Here is a 19638-nt window from a genome sequence, read left to right as displayed (position 1 = left end):
ATTCAGTTCATTTTGCTATTCTGTATTGAAGTGGATAATAATTTGTTTTCCATGTGTTCATGGCATTCAAAAATATGCATCTAATTCAATTCAGGTTCGAGTCGAACAGTTAAAAAATCGTTTCACTCACATAGAAAGGGGCTAAAAAAATTCACCACGCCAGGAAGGGTGAAGGCAATCGGGTTGAGGTGTCCCTTATTTATTTTTCAGGGAGTTGGCAACCCTATCCGCTAACTACAAAAACAACTACGTTTTCCAGAATGCCCCTCTCCATTCAATCTTTTAATAAACCTTTAGCCATTCAAACAGGATGATCCACTTAACACTTAATTTCCTCGGGTGATTTTACACAGCATAAATTAGATTGTCATTAAAACCGAAAACAACGTAATATTATGTAATAAATGTTTTATTTACATTTTAAAAAGAGAGAACGTTATCTCGTGAAACTTGATTTTATATAATAACATAATATAATATATAATAATAACCAAATTCTATAAATTGGCCTCAACTTCTTCTTCTTCTCCTCCTTTCGGTTTTTCCCTTCAGGGGTCGCCACAGCGAATCAGTTGCCTCCATCTGAGCCTGTCTTCTGCATCCTCTTCTCTTACCCCAACTCATACATGTCAAGTTTTGGATTTGAAAATAAGGGTCCCACCAGCCCAACCGGGGTCCAGTATCTTACATTTTAACATAGATTTAAAAGAAATCTAAAACCTGTCAACCACTTACAAACTACAATTATGTTCATAATCTGATAGGACGACCTTTGTTGACACTGAAATGCTGTGGACATTCCTATGTTTGTGATTCCTATAATAGAAACTAAATGAAAACACATATGGGAATTAAAGCACACTTATTTATTTTCAGTTTATATACACATTGAAATGCCTCTTCTCTCTCTTTACATCCCTCCATCTGATTTTGTTTTTCCGAGTTTGTTCCTGTTGTCGACACTAACCTCACGAGAACTGCCTACCAGGCTACAGCAGTTGGCAGTTCTCGCGAGGTTAGTGGCAATTCATTTTGCTGTTTCAAAATTATTATATTATAAAACAGGAAATTACGGGAAAATACTAATACGGGAGGATGGGGGGAAAGAGGGGTAAAATATGGTAGTTTCCCAGCCAAAACGGGAGACTTGACAGGTATGCCCCAACTACCTTCATGTCTTCTTTCAGTACATCTATAAACCTCCTCTTTGGTCTTCCTCTGGGCCTCCTGCCTGGCAGTTCATAACTCAGCATCCTTCTACCAATATATTCACTATCTCTTCTCTGGTCATGTCCGAACCATCTCAGTCTGGCCTCCCTGACTTTATCTCCAAAGCCTCTAACAGGTGCTGTCCCTCTGATGTACTCATTCCTGATCCTATCCAGTCTGGTCACTCCTATAGAGAACTTCAGCATCTTCATCTCTGCTAACTCCAGCTCTGCCTCCTGTCTTTTCCTCAGTGACACTAATAATAAATAGATAATAATAAAGTGCCCTCAACAAATAACAATAATAAAACATCAACACATTTAAAAAGATATGAAATCATAAGTTTATAGTTTGCCCAACAGTGTTTTTCTTTTTTCCTATGTCGTTCCAAAATTGTGTTCTCATGCCAACTATTTGTGTTTTATTACCATGAAAATAAGAATTTTTGAATACAATGTTACATGCAAATTTTACATTCTGTGTTCATATAAATGTTCAGTGACATTTACTGTTGCACTCTTAAAGTGAAGCAGAATATGTAGTGTGCCTTATCAATCTACATGCTGTTTTGTATGTTTTTATGTACAATATCTAAGTGCTCAATAAAAGAGAAAAAATAAATAAATAAATAAATAAAAATGAATGTTCAGTGACCGCCATCTTGTGGTTACACGAGGATACACAGAATACAGAAGCATAGATTAACCTCATTTTCAAATACTTTCTTACCACTTACGTTGAGTAAAATGCAAGTTACTGTAAATACAGGGTTTATTCTTAATTCAAATAATATTAATGAAACCATTCAAGAAATACCTCATGTACAGTTGACCAAGGTGACATTTGGTGTGTGAAAAATGTCTAAAACCCTAGCAATATTAAGTAAAACAAATGATATCTTCTGTCCAAAAGCACAGTTTTTGATGTATAACTCACTCATAGTTCCATACATGACCTATTGAGTGGAGGTATGGGGTAACACCTATAAAACAAATACAAGCCCTATTTTCTTATTACAGAAAAGAGCTTTAAGGATAATTAATAGATCTGACTATTATGAACCAACAAATAATCTCTTTATTAAATATAATACTCCTATTATAGGATATAATATATATATATAATTCCATGATATAGTAGAGCAGAAAACTGTTTTATTTCCCTTTAAAGCCCAGCAGAAACTGCTTCCAAACTGCATTTAGGATTTGTTCCAAATAAAAGAAACCCGCTATGACCTGAGGGTGAAACTCATGTTTGAGAGGACGACAGCAAGAACAAATATTAAAAAGAGATGTACATCAATTAAGGCAAGAGAAATATGGAATAGTTGTGACAACGACCTAAAAATGTGCAGTTCTATCTACAAGGTTAAGAAAATCTTTAAAGAAAATATTGTAAAAAAAAAATATAAAACACTATAAAGTATATTATCAAAAACATTCTAGAATGTGAAACGTCAATTTTATATTTTGTCTTATTTATTTTTTGTACAAGTAAAGAGAAAAAGGGTAGGGACTATAAATACATAAGCTATAAAAAAAAGCTATATGGCTTCAGCCTACACCTTTTCGGCAAAAGCAATGTTTATTTTACTTTATTCATTTTGTTTTGTAAAATAACTTGTACAATGACCGAAATAAAAACAATAAATAAAAAAAAATAAAATCAAACATTTGTTTTTATAGACGATATGACGTAGCGGAAGTCCTGCTGGTATCCTAGCAACCGCTAACACCTGTTCTTTTGAGATCTGAAGTATTCTTTAAGTTATCTAGATATATCCAAGTGATTTAACATTTTAGCTTCAGTGACCTCAGCCTGCAATGATAAATGAAAAGCTCTGCTTGTCTTGTGATAGACTTCTGTCACACCACCAGCTCGCATGCTGCCAGTCTTACTGCGGCGTTCCCCTGCACGGCAGCAACGTGGGGATCTACAGTAATAAGGACTTGCAACAAAAGGTTCGTTCATTTAGTTATGTTTACTGTTTTCAGAAAAAATAAAAGCTCCCGCATGATTTTTTGGGCTTTCAGTATGAAGCAATCTATTCTATTTTATATGTGAAGGCATGTGATATTAGCCTACTCGAGTTGAGGGGGGATGAGGGGGGGTGGCATCCCCCCTGAAATAAAAACGGTCAAAATCATCCCCCCTTTCCATCCCTTATGTCATTTCATCAATGAAGGTGGTATTACTGCTATTTCAACATTTAGAGTCATCACCAGAAAAATAACTTATTTGACCATTTTCTCCTGTTTCAAGTAAATTTTCACTTGAAATAAGTAGGAAAAATCTGCCAATGGGACAAGATTTATCTTCTCATTACAAGCAAAAAAATCTTGATCCACTGGCAGATTTTTCTACTTATTTTAAGTGAAAGTCTACTTGAAACAGGAGAAAATTGTTGTTTTTTGTTTGATGAGTCTTGTTTTAAGTGTAATGAGATTTTTTTTACTAAAATGAGACATTTTAACTAGAAATAAGACAAATATTCTTGTTAAGATTTTGAGTTTTTGCAGTGATCTATTTTACTTATCCTGTGAAGGACAGAGTCATATTGATAAGTTCGGAAAACTGTTTTTATTTTTGTGTTTTGATGTATTAGATGTAAGCCCAGTGGATATTTAAAGCTTACAGAAGGCTGCATTTAACTGCTGCTATGTCATTCCTGCAGTATTTCTGCAGCTGTTTTGGTCAGTGCTATTACTTGTAATATATTATATTATTTGTAATCAGCACAAATTATCTGTCCCCATATGATAAAATCCACCATCCCCCATGATTTTCTTTTACAACTCGAGTACTGGATATAAACTATAGTGGAGTATATTCTCATAATCAAAAGAACATGATTTTACTTTAACGAAAACATTGTATTCACATTATGTCACATCACATCACCAAATATAAGTATGTTAACTGCAGTATGTTTGTTCACAGCCACTTTTGCTAAAGGGTCACCATGGTGACATCACTGCCATGACTTTTGGAAAAGGAACCAGCCCTGTTATGCTTTGCTCTGCGTCTGCAGATTATATCATTGTCTGGGATATTGAACTGTGCCTGAAGAGAACAGAGGAGGGTAAAATATATATTGAAGTGTTTTGTTTTTGTTTTTTGTTTAGTTTGTATACTTCCAAGCTGGTAACATTATTTCAGATTACGACTATGATAATTTTCTTAAAACCTTGTAGGCTAATCCTTAACAAGTCTGCCATCTAGTGAAATGAAAGCACAATTGTTATATGTCTCCCAAAGTCTTGGACTTCAATTGCACATTAACAAACTGATATATTTGCAGGGAAAGTTGCAGCTGGAATAGTTATTGGGACTTTACTTGGTGACATCATCCATCTGTCCTTCAGTTTCTCTGATGAGCAAGTGGCTGTCTGCTCAGGCGCAACTATATATGTTCTCAGTTCAAAGGTACTGCACATGGTGATGTACATTTGCAAGCATAATTGGTTGCACATACATAAATCAATATCAAACATTTCATTCACAATCATTTGGGACTCCACTAATAGAAAACTACCTAAGCTGAAAAGTAATGAAATAAAGCCCATAAGGATAACATCAGCCAACTCTTACATGTTTAATTTTCCTGCTTATATCATGCTACTTTAACTAAATGTAATTCCATATACATTTATGCCCTTCTTATTTTTTTACAGTGTAATAATGTTGTGCTCACATGGATTATAATTAAAGTACCAAATATTGCACTGTGTACTTCAGCCTGACTCATATGATGTTCACCACAATGAATGTCCACGGTTGTTTTCCGCATCAGAAACAGGAAATAATCGCAACCTTGACAGGCCACCTGGGATCTTTAACATCAGCAGAGTTTTGTCCCTGGAACAAAAATATACTTGTCAGTACATCAGAGGACCGCACATTTAAGGTAATGCATATACATATGGAACATGGAAAGACAGAAGTATTGACATGTGTTTGAGGTGCTTTATGCTGTATTTTTCAGGTTTGGGATTTAAAAACTGAAGCTGTTTTCTACCAGTCATTTGTGCTCACAGGTAATTTATTAGTGTTATAAATTGTGTAAGAGCATTTTGGTATCCTTGATCACAGTAAAAATGATTACTTTGAGAAAGACACACAGTTCAGGATCCTGACAATTAATTTGGTAAACTCTCTGTGGCACTCTCAACATTTTGTAATGATGTCTTAGTATGGAAATTAAATGATTAGGCTATTAATTTACTCCAAGGCCTTTCAAAGTTTAAGAATATACCAAGCTGGTAAATAATAGTATGTTATTTAAAAAAAAAAAAAAGATAGTATAACAGTTCAAGTTTTGCACCATACAGTAACTGAAAATAACAAATTCTTCAACTCTTTAGCATCTCCACTGCTCAGTGTGTTATTCATGGTAAAGGACAGGCTCCTTGTCGCTGGCGCAGCTGACGGACAGGTTAGTGACTGAGATGAGACACTTAAAAGATCAAGCTCATCGAATTGCAGTCAGAAAGCTGAGAGAAAACCTTTTGTTTCAGGTGTGGTCCTTTTCTCTCAGTGATGACTGCAAGTGCCAACTTGTGACAAAAATGGACCTTCAGATGGCAGAGAAACGACATAAAGTGCATGATGAAACTGAGTGCCATCAAGCAGGTAAAGTTACAATCTGACAATGGCAGAGAGAGTTCAGGGAAGCCATGTGAGAGATTGTGAGATAATGTGCTTTCATAAACCACATATCTATGTTTGTCTACCTAGAGAAGATCATGTTAACACTCCTTTTTGGGATATATTTATTTCCCAGGAATTGCTCAACAATCAGCTGTGAATAAAGTCGAGACTTCAAAACCTGTCATCCAAATGGCTTCATGTGGCCCATTTAAAGGCAACTATTCTGATGACGAAATGTAAGTAAACACAAATTAGCTGAAGTAGTTGGGGAAGTACAGTTTGATTTTGAAAGCCACATGTTTTTACTCTTTGACTTTCAATAGTTTTGCAGAAATGAACATTTATTCCCTTGGGAGAGTTTGAGAGATGCAATTATCACATTAAAATTCCACTCGTAATGGCAGTAATTGTCCCATCCTGTACAGGAGCACAAGGTTAGCATGAAAATGATGTACTAAAATGTAGTCCAAAATATCATAACCTCAGCATGTACCTTAGTGGTGGAAGTGGATAAAAACTCAGAGGTCCTTTCTGCTGTGGGTGGCAGGAGTTTCCCTTTTTTGGGATGTGCATAGTTTAGACCACATGAAGTCAGAAAAGAAATGTATGTCTGACCACTTGTTCTCATAGGTATGTATTTCTTCAATATATGGTTTCATTGTTTTTTCCCAAACTATGTTAAAAAGTGCTTTTAAGGGAAATTCTATGACATTTTTTTTCCATATGTCAACCCCTGCAGAGACAACAGCTGGTTTTGTATTGGAAGCTCTGATGGACTGTATGTGGTGGATCTGGCAACCTCAGACCTCTTAGCAGTATTATATTTCAAAGGTAAGCTGCTGGGGGTACGGTGGCTGCTGGGTTTTTGTTAAAAACACTGACTGGTTTCATATTTAAAAAACAGATTGTGTGCATAAAACAGCACATAGTATCTCAGCAAAACTTTTAGTTTATGTACAGTTATCACATGTTTTTAACCTTTTATAAAACCCTACTTTTTATTAGCTGTCCAACAGGCAACAATACACAATTTTAACTTCTTCAAGTTCTAATTGGTTTCAAATTAACTTGAGCTGAGAGGAGGCTGGCATCAACTGATGTCATCAAAAAGAGGCTTAGAGGCAATAAACAATACAGAATAAAGGAGCAATGTTAAAATATCAGACAAGACAGAATTAGTCAGTCTTGGTTATTTTGACACTAAGTTCACCCCACCACAAAGCTGATTTATGTTCACTTTGATTCTGTCTTTTCTACAGCAGAGAAAGGACTGGAAATAGCACAACAACCCAACCAAGAACACTGCACAGTTTTTTCTACATATTTATCAGCTTGCCCCCATGTGGCAGCCACATGTTATAACATGTAGGCACATTATGCACAATCAACCAATGTAGCAATTGCAGGACAATGTTTAAGCCCTTTAACTGCTGTGCTTGTGGAGTAGGACATAAATGACAGCATATGTAATTATAATGCAGTAATAGCAACAACAAATCTAATATCACTATATTAAATAGAGCTGTCTAGACTTTACCTTGCCTCTTGGGCTTCAGTTTCCCCACAACTCTGAATGAAGTATGTATTAAAGATAAATAAATCAATTTGAGCATAATCATTTTATGTATATGATGATTTTATATGTTTGCTGATGTTTATGTTCTAAATATACCTGATAAGAATAAGGGTTTTGATGCAACCAGACCCATGACTGATAGTGATAACTGATATTCTTTTAGATTATCCCAACCTCAGCATTACCATGGCTGGGACATGGTCATTCTCTCCAGGGTTTGAAAAGCCTGTGAGTAATTCCAATAAATTGTTGATTAGAGACATTAAGTAATTGCACTAAATGATCAACTCTTCTGTAACTGACAGAATTCTTTGTTACACAGATGATGGTCTTGGTGAGCTCTTTGTTTACCCCATGTGTGGTCTTGTTGGAGTTATGTCTCAGCGGCCTAAAGAAGATTGGAGCTGGTGCTCAAGGCTTTTCAGTGTTCCCAAGGTAAACTGAAACTTAAAATAAGCTACATAGGGCTTGTATTTTGACCTAATAAATCTTCCCTCAATCCAGTGATTTAAGTAAAAAAAAACAAAAAAAAAAACGTTTGGAATCTGTGTATTAAATTAAATTAAATTGAGTTCAATTCAATTCAATTCAATTCAATTCAATTCAATTCAATTCAATTTAATTCAAAAATTCTTTCTTAATCCCAGAAGGGAAATTCATTTCCTGTAATTAACTTCTGCCTAATAGAGCCTTGTTGAGAAAAAAAACCTTTTTCCTTTTTTCCCCTTTGGTTTTATTGCTTAGAAAAATAAGGAACTACCAGTAAATTTAAATTCTACGTTTCCACACTAGCAAATTACAATTTTTGAAACAAAAATTCATGCCAGCTTTTAAAAAAATTGCAACAACAACACACAAATATCCTTATATACTCTGAGACACGATCATGTTATACTCCCAGATACTCATCTGACCTCACCACCAGTTGGCCTCCTGCCTATAACGCCTTCATCCTCTGACATTTCCATATTAACTTTGATTATTGTAACCATTCATACCATCTGGTTTTTCATGAGTCAACAATATCATGGGGCTGATAATTAGGGGGACTAATAATCCACAACTGTGGAAAATGCTGTGCCCCTTCATTTCCAGTAACTCCTTCCCCTGTTTCCCTCCTCCCTTGTTTGCAGTTCTCCTCCCCTGCATGAATCCCCTCTCAACGCCGAGTTAAAGAAGAAGGCTCTAAACAATCCAAAAAAGAGAGGTCAGCATCCTTGTCCTTGTCTGTGAACACTTTCTCACCTTTCACTTATGCTCATATGCATGACTAAAATGAGAGTTACTTCTGTTCTGCTGTTTTAAAAGTATGTCTTGTTTTACAGTTCCCTCCACGACTGGCTTATTTTCCATTTTGCTTGGCAACTGAGTTTCTCTTAAATGTTCTTGTAATGTTGTCTGTTCAGCCTTTACAAAAGCTATGGACACATCCTCATTATCAGTAAGAGAAGAGTCTAATTTGTACTGTTGAACATATTGACGTGTCACTCATTGCTGCATTCCCTTCCACTTTCATTTACCACATAAACAGCTACTTCATAGCCATAAGAGTGTATCACATTTGCTCTGATGAATTCACCCAAATTATCTCAGTTTGCTGTATCATTTCAGAGCTGGAATCATCGAAAAATGAGCCTATTTGTCTTTCTGTGGTGTATCATTAGGACCTGGCAGCTTGAGACTATCCTGCTGGAAATATATAATATACAGAGTGTTACATGCTGCTTGCAGAGATGGTTAGTGCTAGGAAAAGCCAGTTTTACTATACTCCCTACAGATGTAGTGAAGGGATTTGCCAGTGCCAGGCTTTGTAGGGGATCTTCTGCGGCGCTGAGAGGTGCTGGGTAACTGCAGCGTCAGAGAAAAAAAAAACAAAAAAAACCACAAACTTTTATGGGCTAACCCACCATGCTCCCAAATGCATTTCTGTATTCCTAAAGATATTTGCAGAACTGTATGCAAATTACACCATGAACCCCCTAGTCTCCTGGAAAAGAAAATGTTCCTTCATTGTAAATCTGACACAAGTCTGAAGAAGTGTGAGGCAGATTTGAATTTGTTGCCATGTCCCATAGCTATGGAATCACAAAGTAGTCACAAAGTGGGCCAGGACACTTGGCTTTTTGAGAGCATGGCAAAGGGCTGACATTACTTCTTGGTGATTAATACTATAATGTCTTTGTCTTGTAGTCTTGATATAAGGTCTCCTCAAACTACAAAGGGCTCACAAATACAAAAGGTTTGCTTTAGAGTCCAAATTAGTTTATTCTCTCTGAACTATTCTACCATGGCAGTGAACACATTAGAGGGCTTTAACAATTGAATAAAGAAAGGGTTTTCAACTCTCATATTATATCTCCGCCAATACATAGGCTTTACATTTGTTACTTGAGAAGTTGAAGTTGTTCTTTTATATTTCAATGAAATAATATCGGTAAGGCAAGTGTTATGTTCCAAAAAAGAATCTTTGTTAAAACTATAATTCCTCAATATCCATACCAAATTACAGTTCAAGTGCAGTCAGCATGTGTTTGTGTTAATAGGAAGCAGAGAGTCGGTTACTTAGTGATAGAGGCAGGACACATGAGGAAAGGACGTCTGTTTACTGAAGAGACTACAGAAAGCAAACGGGGCTATCCGCATCAGTGTTTCCAAAAGCCGGTTTTTGCTGTCAACACGTCAGCTCTGGAATTGCAGTTTTTAAATATCTTCACCCTGGAAAAATGTTTCCAGTGATCTATTTTTCAGTGGCCTAAAAATTGTATTTCCTTTTCGATGACAGGCCAAAATTCTTAGGAAAAGCTTTTTAAACTCCAGTGTTGACAAAGTCTTTGTAAATATGATGACTACTAATGAGTTTGATTCATGTGCATGTTCTCATTGCATCTGGGAGGTATATTACAGATTAATTTATTGTTTTGTGTACCTAATGTCCATGCACACACACACACACACACACACACACACACACACACACACACACACGCACACACACACACACACACACGCACACACGCACACACACACACATACACATATATGTCAATTTCCCAGAGGAAACCTCCCAAAGGGATTAATAAAGTCGTCTGAATTTGAGTATATATATATATATATATATATATATATATATATATATATATATATATATATATATAAAATGTATATTTTCTTGACATAATGGTGGGTGCTGTATTTGTGCAGTGAGATGAAGTAACACATGCATTGTCCTCTTTGCACATTTTTCCACAGTGTGGTTCAGACAGTCAGCATATGTGTACACAGCATAGGTGCTGTGTAACTTAATTTTCTGTCAGGTTCATTTTCTCCATGCATATTGTTTTAACATGCAACCTGCAGTTTGATAATTGAACTACTATGAAAATATATGTGATGGTATCAGTGTGCACAGTAGTTGAAAAGTCAATGTTTTTGCAGCAGCCTGAAAGTTCAGCACTGCTACTTTTGTTATCGTTATCAGTCGTACAAATGGAAGCTCTAAAGGAATTGCATTGCAAACTGCTATGATATATGGCTTAACTTGAAAGTATGTCTGATGTTCTCACTGTGCTTAAAATGATCTCTAATGTAAAACCAGTGTAAATAATTAGATTTTTAAGACCCAGTAAAGCAAAATGATCATAAAATATCAACAGGGGTTCAATTGGGCTGTTGAAAAAGTGATTCCATTGCCAAGTCATTACATCTTTAGACTTAAAAGCTTAAATGCTAGTTTTCTGCACATGGTCTGTTTTGAATCAAAGGCTTATTCCAGTAGCACTTGATACCCAACATAGGCATAGAATGAGTGATGATACATTGATAAGCTTTCAGGGACTCTTTAAAACCATATACCGGTAGTACCAATTTAACTGAAACTAAACATTGAAGTTTTCAAAGGCTTTTCCATTTAATTAAAATGACTCAACTGAAATAAAATGAATTAAAATGGAAAGTGTATTAAAGTAAGAATCTTACATTTTTTAAAAGTAGCACATGAAGTGCATGAACTACCCTTTCAAGTCAGCACTGGCACTTCTGAAGACTTAGGTATCCCGAGCTATTGATTTTGTTCCTGACCAGTTGTTTATATTGGATTGAATATCTTTAAGCCAAGGTTATAGGACTTCATACTTTTTTTTCCTGATGCATCTTCAGTCTTAAATATCTGCTCAGAGATTCCGTGACTATTTCTTTCTTGCATGTGTTTGACAGGCGACTAGTTTTTGGAAAGCCTCACACATTTTAATGACTGTGGAAACAGTGACTCATTGTAATATAGCAAAGGCACTGACAGCGAACAGTGTGCAGAATAAACCATCCCACTTTTTCCTTTTTTTTTATCCAGATTTCTCAATGCTTACATTACAGTATGGTCATCCAGTGGTCTTGACCTTTCTTTTTCTAGATGACACCACAAACTCGCTTCATATAGGTGGATGCTCAAAATTAAAAAAAATTTACAGGGGTCCTTTTTTGTTTAAAATTGCAATGATTGCATCCTTTTAACATCTACTCATTTGTCAATGAATCTCACAATTTAGGTGTGTTCAATTCTTTGTTTTTGACATGCTTATTTGCACTTTCATAAATAACTGCATTTGTCTGTGTGTCTCACTGATTGTGTTGTCTGTTTTACAAAGGAGGTGTAAAGGAACAGCCACTGGTGTTTCACTCAAAAGTAAAATCATCTGGATACACAAGTGCCCCAAGGTATTTTCACATAGTACCATTTTTTATAGAAAATAAAGTGATCAGGAAACTAAATTAAACCAGTTATTCAAAAATTTAAAAAAATAATCTGAATTGGATTTTTCCTTCTTCATATTGGATAGTTCTTCAATAATTAAAACATGTTGCTAATTTTTTGGCTTTACTCAGTGTCTGCACTTCCCATACTGTCATCAAGACATCTATACTATTCACTCATAATACTGAAGGCACCAAGGTTAAGAACATAAAGTTGAAATATGGATTTATGAATCATATAAACGAATACATCATTGATTAAAGAAAGATTTTTTATTTGTCTTTATTTCTCAGAAGTACTATGTTTTCACCAAAAACAAATGTTCAGAAGATTTCTTCCTCTAAAAAGACAAAAACTGCGTAAGTAGTTCTTACCATATTCCCACAGTGAGAATACAGTGCTAAAAACTTTTTTATGCCACATAAGCAATAAGCATACAGTTTTTTTCATTTGATTTAGAGGAATAGTCCGTGCTGATTACCCAGAAGACAGTGCAGCACCAACTGTTCCACGTATTGATCTTGGCATTGTCAACAAAGAAGTCTCGAGCCTTCAGTATTCAGGTATTCATTTTTTGCCAAACTATTTCCATCTTTTTTCCAGCACAACAAACAACGAACCTTCCTTCCAGAAAATGCGAGAAGTTCTTCTAAAATGAAAGATAAAATCAGTGAATTATTAATTTGTTTGGACCTTTAAAAACAACACAAGGAAAAAATATCCTGCATCTTCACTCACTAACATTTTTGTATTGAAAGATAAACAAGTATATAATTTGATGCCTGTAACACACTCAAAATAAGGAGAAAAGGAAACATTGGAAGAACTGTCAAAGAAACTAAAAACTTGTGAAGAGAATTAACAAAGATGAAAAACAGCAAACCAACTGAAAATCAGTCCAAACAGCAGTAAAGAACAGGTACAGATTGAGCCCGAGTAGCAATAATAAGAGCGGATGTAGCTGTCTTCCTAAATTATTGTCATGGACTGAGCACTAATTTGCACAATTTTGTTCTGAAAAAACAAAAACAAAAGAAAACAGATAGAGATATGCCTCACACTTGATCAAGTGGAACAGTTTCTGTGATGGATGCTATTATAAAATGACGTAATACAAGTAATCAAAGGTGATACAGTTTTGAATCATTTGACATTTATTTAAATTTGGACGTGACTTCTGTGATATAGTGTAAAGAACAATGTATTAGAAACATGCAATATAAATGATGTCTATATAAATTACGATAGTGTTCGCAAAAACTGTTCATTTGTGATAACAAGGCATCATAAATGTAGGGTTAATTGCAAAAAAAAAGGAAATTAAGCCTTTTAAGTGACTGTAAGCTTCTTTCTGTCTTGCATGTTCCCTAAAAGTAAAAAAAAAAATACATGAAAGATGTCCACATATTTGGTGTAACGTAATTGTTGCTGTTACAGAATTATACTTTGGGATGAATGTCCATCTCTAAATCTTGTTAAAACTCTTGTGTTTCTGTCTTTCTCCCAGGGGATGGAAAACAAATCCTATGTGGTCTTGGCGACAGCTCAGTGTTATTGTACAAGTCATGTCTAACTGGCAGCCCAACTACTTACATAGGTACGATGCAAGTATCCATGCTTTACAATCCCCTGTTATGCTATATATTTACATTCACTTCATTTTGTCATTGTTGTATTTGAATTATGTATGGTAAGATATATTCATTAAATTTATCATGGATATATATTTAAAATGCTGCTTTATTTATTGATTCCTTTCAAAACGTGCCCCTTAAGAGTTACTCAGGGTTAAGACCTTGACCTTAGGAGAAAATGAGAACGTAAAGAGTAAAACAAATATAATCCATGAGCTTGGATTTATTGTTCTTATCTTATTTTTGACAGTTTACTCCAATGAAAGATTAGACCCCTTTCTTTCACCATAAAATATTTTAATGAAACATTCTTTGTTGGCACTGTTTGCGTTTGCGTATGCCTTTGTCATATTATAAAATAAAAATGATGAAAGAGGTACATTCTTCTCCAATTTGGAACACAGTGTTTTTTGTTTTTTAAAAAGTGTTAAACTAGTTGTTCTGGTCTAGTCATTGCAGACACTTCAGATTAAGACAGGACGTTTTGCGCATGGAGAGCATTTCTTGTATGAAAAATGGCTCAAATCCACCTGGTACTTGGGTGACCGTTAGGGGGCAGCAAAGAAAAAAGGACAGATGTTGAGGTGACGTGTAGGTCAGCACGAGCCTCCTCTCTTCAGCCTGCACGGCTGTCTGAACAGTTCCATAAAAGTAAATGTTGCAGCCACACAATGTATCACCCGGTTCATCTTAAACTTCTCTCTCTTTGTAGGTCACGACAAGCCAGTTAAAACTGTGAACTGGAGTCTCAGCAGACAGTGGTGGTTGAGTGCATCGGAAGATCAATCATTGCGAATCTGGACCCATACCAGTTCTGAGCCTGCCATTATCATGGTAAAGGTCATATGCATTTTGACACACTTTTTTTCGTAATTAGGCTTTACTTTGAGTATTTCAGAATCTTTTTGCTCAGGGCTGCATGTCCGGCCTTATGGCAAGTCTAAGTCCTAAGCATGAAAAGCAGTGAAATGAGGATCAGCCTGAGTGAACTAAAAGTGTGAAAATGCCTTAATTCTGCGGTGGGTTTAGAATTAAAACAAAATAACTACAGACACATGCTGTGCACATTTTTTTTTCTGACTCCCTGTCATGTTTTTTTTTTTTCTCAAACATATTTTTATTGATTTTTCCCACAAAAATAGATGCACATACAAAGACATGGCAAAACTGTGAAATGCTCAGGCATCCAAGCCCCCATTTTAGCCCTCCCACCCCCCCACCCCACATACAACAACAAGTCAGGTTGCACAAAGGTAAATAACAGTAGATGGTACATCATTCCTGGAGCCATAGAAAGCAAAAACAGTAGCTGGAAGCCAGGTTTCAGTTCAAGGCGAATAATGAATTGAGCTGCAGAAAATACATATGAAGGAAAGCAAACTTATCTCCAAACATACCCTAAATAATGTATTTAAAGAAGGAAACCAGAATAATGTTAATACCAAGGGGATTTAAGTAGGGATGGTGCCATTGGTCTAAAAATTGGTAAAGTGTTCTAAGAAAGGCCCCCACACCTTATGAAATTTGTCTTTCAAGTTATGGATGGAATAGTGTATTTTTTCCAGATTTAGGCAGGACATACCTGTCGTGTTTTTTAAGATGGTTATGATTGTTTGCAGGATTTTGTCCCTACTGCTTCTTTGGCAATTAAGTAGGTGTAGCATTTTCTTTTCTTTCTGCAGAGTAGAGTATATCGTCTCTAATTTGGACTCAATGATAACTTAAAATGGCGTAAAAGGTCCACCTCAGATGAAATTAAAATGTTTAAGACTAGTTAGCATTCCAGTGTTGTATTTTTTTAAATCCTACTGTAGGAGGAATTTTGAGTGAAAAACAAGCAGCCAATATTATGTTTGTGCACTTCCATGTTGTGACTGTAATGTACCAATAACATCCTCAAAAGACAGATTAAAGGAACCACATTTCATACAACCTATGCCTAATTTAGGAAAACACTGCTGAGGAGAGGAGTGAAGAGAAGGGACAGTAATGCTTCTGAGAACTCCTTCCATAAAAAAAACCTACTCCAGATTCACAAATGCTTCCTCAAACTTAGATTTGATCCCAAAAACATGTGTATGTTCATGATTATAAATTATAAATTGGTAGCGTGCTCCTGCTGCTCATTAATTTGCATTAATCTCTACCCAAGGAATACCATATCAGGAGGTGATGATTACGGTGTAAACGTGCATGCTCATCCTGTATGTTGACCTGTTCACATTGTGCATGTTAAAGCAGAAAGAGAGAGAGAAAGAAAAAGTTTCAGACATGGGAATACAAGTAATTTTAACTGAACTTTGGTCTATTCATACATGCATGAAATAGGTCAGCAAGGCCCAGGCCTAGAGAGGACTAATGTAGTTAATGCTGCGCCCACGCATTCAAGAGGGAAGTTAAAATGGTTCGATATGAAGTTGGACACAAAAAAAACCCAACAAATTTCTCGACATTAACAAAACATTACTAAAACCAGAGAAGATACATTCTGAAGTAAAATACCTGCTGCAGATTTACTACTGAATTGTAGTAAATCAACAAGCTGATAAAGACGACTGGCTCTGTGCTGGGGAGTGCTCTGGAATCCAGAGATTCCTGATAGCAGAAAGAAAATATTGCACTTGCCTGTCAACAAAATGGACATCAATGTAAACTTCCACAGCATAAACCAGTGGAGTGTGTTGAGTGTGAGGGATGTTCAGCTACCGGTACTCTGCAACAAGAGTTGGTACAAAAGGTCTTTCCTGCTCATTGCAGTGATCTTACACATTGACACTATTCCTTTATGTCCAAAAACATATATAAACATGAGTTAATTAATGAATGTGTCACTGAATTCAGTTCAATTCAAACTTCTACCAGAAAAGGTTGCTATATGCATGCATGGTCAAGGAAGGCATTCAGCATTACAGTCTTACCGTATTTTCATAAAGAAAAAAGGTGAAAGGAGTAAGGAGAAAGAAGAAAGGTTTATCTGATGACTGGGAACACCTATAATAGAAAGGATCCAGTATAGTTTTCGTGGGTGAGAGATGTTATAATCAAAATATATTTCAACCCAATTCAGAAAATGTTGGAAATTTATGGAAAATTAAACAACAAATCGAATTCACTTGATTTTTATTTCTTGAAAACAATATGAACCAATATGATATGAAAATATATTTTTGTTTTTTAATCATTTTCTTCTTTTCATTTGTTAATATACATCAGTTTTTGCATTTCAGACCAGTATATTTTTCCTCTACAATAACATATTGATGAGCATATCTGGGTCATTGTGGTGTTCATTGTGTAGCCAAAGGACACATCAAAGCACAGAGGGGATTGAGATTGATCAGCCGACCTTCCAGTTAGAGGAAAACCACTGTGGATGATCCACCGGCTCCCCAAAGCATCTGTTGCAATCAAAGCATCCAAAACTGTGATCATAAGCAGAACCCCTCTTACTTCATTGGATATCACATTTAAGGGGACAGTCAAAACTATGTCTATGTCCCGGGCCAAATAAAAAGGCTATAACTGTTGAGTGTTCTTGAAACAACTTGGCAACAAATTAAAGTCTTTTGAGAGGGAGAGGAACAATGTTGATGTGAGCCAGATCACCACTTGATATTCTTTAAATTCCTATCATTACTAGTCAGAGGGCTTTTCATTTTATAAATGCATAAACCTAGTCAGAGAAACATATCTAATTCAGCTTGGACAGATCCTGTCAGTCACATGCTTTGGATGAGGATGAGGATGCCATATCCATGGTTAACGCCCTCGTTTTTTGGAGCAGATTTAATGGACCACTTTTATCTTCTTGTACAATAGCTTCATCATGATCGATGACGATACAAAACACGGCCAGGTTCGTTGTTCAAGTGTGAAATCCTGGAATCTGAGTTGAGAAAACTGACCTTACCGACAACATGCATGCTTTATTTCCACATTATCATTTCCGTCCCATTTATATCTTTGCTAGATAGGTTTGAGCAAAAGCCTAGTTGTAGAATTCTAAAAATACCACTTAAGTTGATTTCAGCTAGAGCTTTCCCTAATTAAATATTTAAAGATTAAATATGATCTATATATATATATATATATATATATATATATATATATATATATATATATATATATATATATATATATATATATATATATATATATATACATTAATTTGTGGTATTTTCATTTTTTGGTGTATGATTTTAATTTCAAATATGTTTCAAATTTGAAAGTTTGGCCTGATTATTGTCTCTATACTTCTGACATCAGGGTGACAAAATGTTCTCCAAACCCATAAGAGGTGCTCAGTTTTATTACCTCGACAAATTTCTACTTCTGGCATCTGGACCCTGTCTGTACTTGTACCTCTATAACGTGGATGTCACCCGAGACGCCGTCAAAAGGTAATTACTGTTTATGATAGAAAAACTGCATACATAATAGACAATTAAGTATACTTGATACACCAGTAGCAAGTATACTTACTTGTACTTGATACTTGTATATATGATATATAATGGTTTGTATTGTATTTTTATTGACAATATCCATTATGAGGTTGGACTATACAGTATGTGCCCAATTTTAGGTGGTCTGGTTTATAAAACAAATGTTTTGACAGTGTGTTTGGTTTTTTGTGTTATTTTTTTCTTAAATCTGATGATTTTGTTGGTGCACAGTATCTTACATTTTTGTAGACATCTTATTTTCAAAATATACTAACCCCAGCAGAGTAAAAAGCAAAATTTAGACTTACGTGACATTACAGTTATAATTTGTCATGTATTTATTGCACACACCTTTTAAGAAGTGTTGAATACTTTTCCTGATTACTTCTCAAGTAAGGAGGAGACTTGAGCTTTAGTGCAGGGCCCTCCCGGGGTTGGCAGAGGGTGAGCAATGCCCAGGACTGATTTAGGAGCACTGGGGTGAAAAAAAGGGGTATAAAAATATATTAAAAAAAGAAGTACCAGTAAATCCAAACGTTTGGAGCAACAATGACTTCAAGCAATCACTTTTAGTAGTTTGGGATCGATCTGTGTAATGTTCAGTAGGAAATATTGAATATTCCTCCTTACAGAACTGCTCCAGCTCAGAAACATTTGTCATTTCTGGAGTGAAATACTTTCTGGAGGCCATTCTGTTGGGGAAGATTTTGGTTCTGAGTAGTGCCACTTCAAAATGTTGTATTATCTTTTTCTTTAACCATTCTGTGGTGGATCTGCTTGCTTAGATTAATTTCCCTGCTGTGCCAAACATTTTTTACTAAGCGTCAGGTGGTGAACACCAACCCTGAGTGCATTTTGATCAAATTTAGGAATGCTGTCTAGTGATGTAGGTTCTCATACAGCAAAGCAGGTCTAAATCGTAAAGCTCCATCCCCCATCCTTCATTGCTGGGATTGGGTTTTGTTGTCGGTAAGGTGTTTTCCTTTTTGTGTCACATGTGGGGGTGACTAGTCTTCCAGAATAATCCACCCTTTGTTGCATCAGTCCACAAAACATGATTGGCTATTACTGCAACTTGGTTGCATATCATAACATGATATTCGGAAAACTAATGCAACCGTTAATTCCAAGGGATTCACAGTTTTTTTCTCCCGCTGTACAACTGCAGTTTTGTTGGGATTACAGAAACAACACATTGGGAATTATGTACTCCTTTCAAGCTTTACTTGAAATTTAAATGTTTGGGGTTTTTTTTTTTACAGAAAAGTTTCTCTTCAATCATCTGCCACTTTTCATACTTGGCTATTTCAGTATTGACAAAGATAAAACAAGATATACAGTGTCTATCAGATCTAAAATTTATAGATATTTCAGAAA

The 19638-nt window shown here is 35.6% G+C and overlaps 1 protein-coding gene across 1 annotated transcript in view; it reads left to right on the top strand.

The window, feature by feature from the left end:
* The first annotated feature begins 2179 nt into the window (after nucleotides 1-2179).
* Nucleotides 2180-19638, top strand: part of wdr27 (WD repeat domain 27) — a 39244-nt gene continuing 21785 nt past the window's right edge. Inside the window, exons 1-19 of the mRNA XM_061746063.1 lie at nucleotides 2180-2184; nucleotides 3068-3170; nucleotides 4150-4291; nucleotides 4511-4635; nucleotides 5003-5116; nucleotides 5195-5246; nucleotides 5574-5644; nucleotides 5727-5841; nucleotides 5993-6095; nucleotides 6599-6690; nucleotides 7599-7663; nucleotides 7758-7870; nucleotides 8569-8642; nucleotides 12076-12145; nucleotides 12476-12541; nucleotides 12642-12745; nucleotides 13690-13779; nucleotides 14529-14650; nucleotides 18083-18216. Of these exons, the coding sequence (XP_061602047.1) occupies nucleotides 2180-2184; nucleotides 3068-3170; nucleotides 4150-4291; nucleotides 4511-4635; nucleotides 5003-5116; nucleotides 5195-5246; nucleotides 5574-5644; nucleotides 5727-5841; nucleotides 5993-6095; nucleotides 6599-6690; nucleotides 7599-7663; nucleotides 7758-7870; nucleotides 8569-8642; nucleotides 12076-12145; nucleotides 12476-12541; nucleotides 12642-12745; nucleotides 13690-13779; nucleotides 14529-14650; nucleotides 18083-18216 (1760 nt within the window). The remainder of the gene's footprint in view (nucleotides 2185-3067; nucleotides 3171-4149; nucleotides 4292-4510; nucleotides 4636-5002; nucleotides 5117-5194; nucleotides 5247-5573; nucleotides 5645-5726; nucleotides 5842-5992; nucleotides 6096-6598; nucleotides 6691-7598; nucleotides 7664-7757; nucleotides 7871-8568; nucleotides 8643-12075; nucleotides 12146-12475; nucleotides 12542-12641; nucleotides 12746-13689; nucleotides 13780-14528; nucleotides 14651-18082; nucleotides 18217-19638) is intronic.

The sequence above is a fragment of the Cololabis saira genome, chromosome 17 (genome assembly GCF_033807715.1).
Source record: "Cololabis saira isolate AMF1-May2022 chromosome 17, fColSai1.1, whole genome shotgun sequence".
Lineage (NCBI taxonomy): Eukaryota > Metazoa > Chordata > Actinopteri > Beloniformes > Belonidae > Cololabis > Cololabis saira.
Note: the sequence above shows the minus strand (reverse complement) of the source record. Positions and strands in the feature narration are given on the sequence as shown.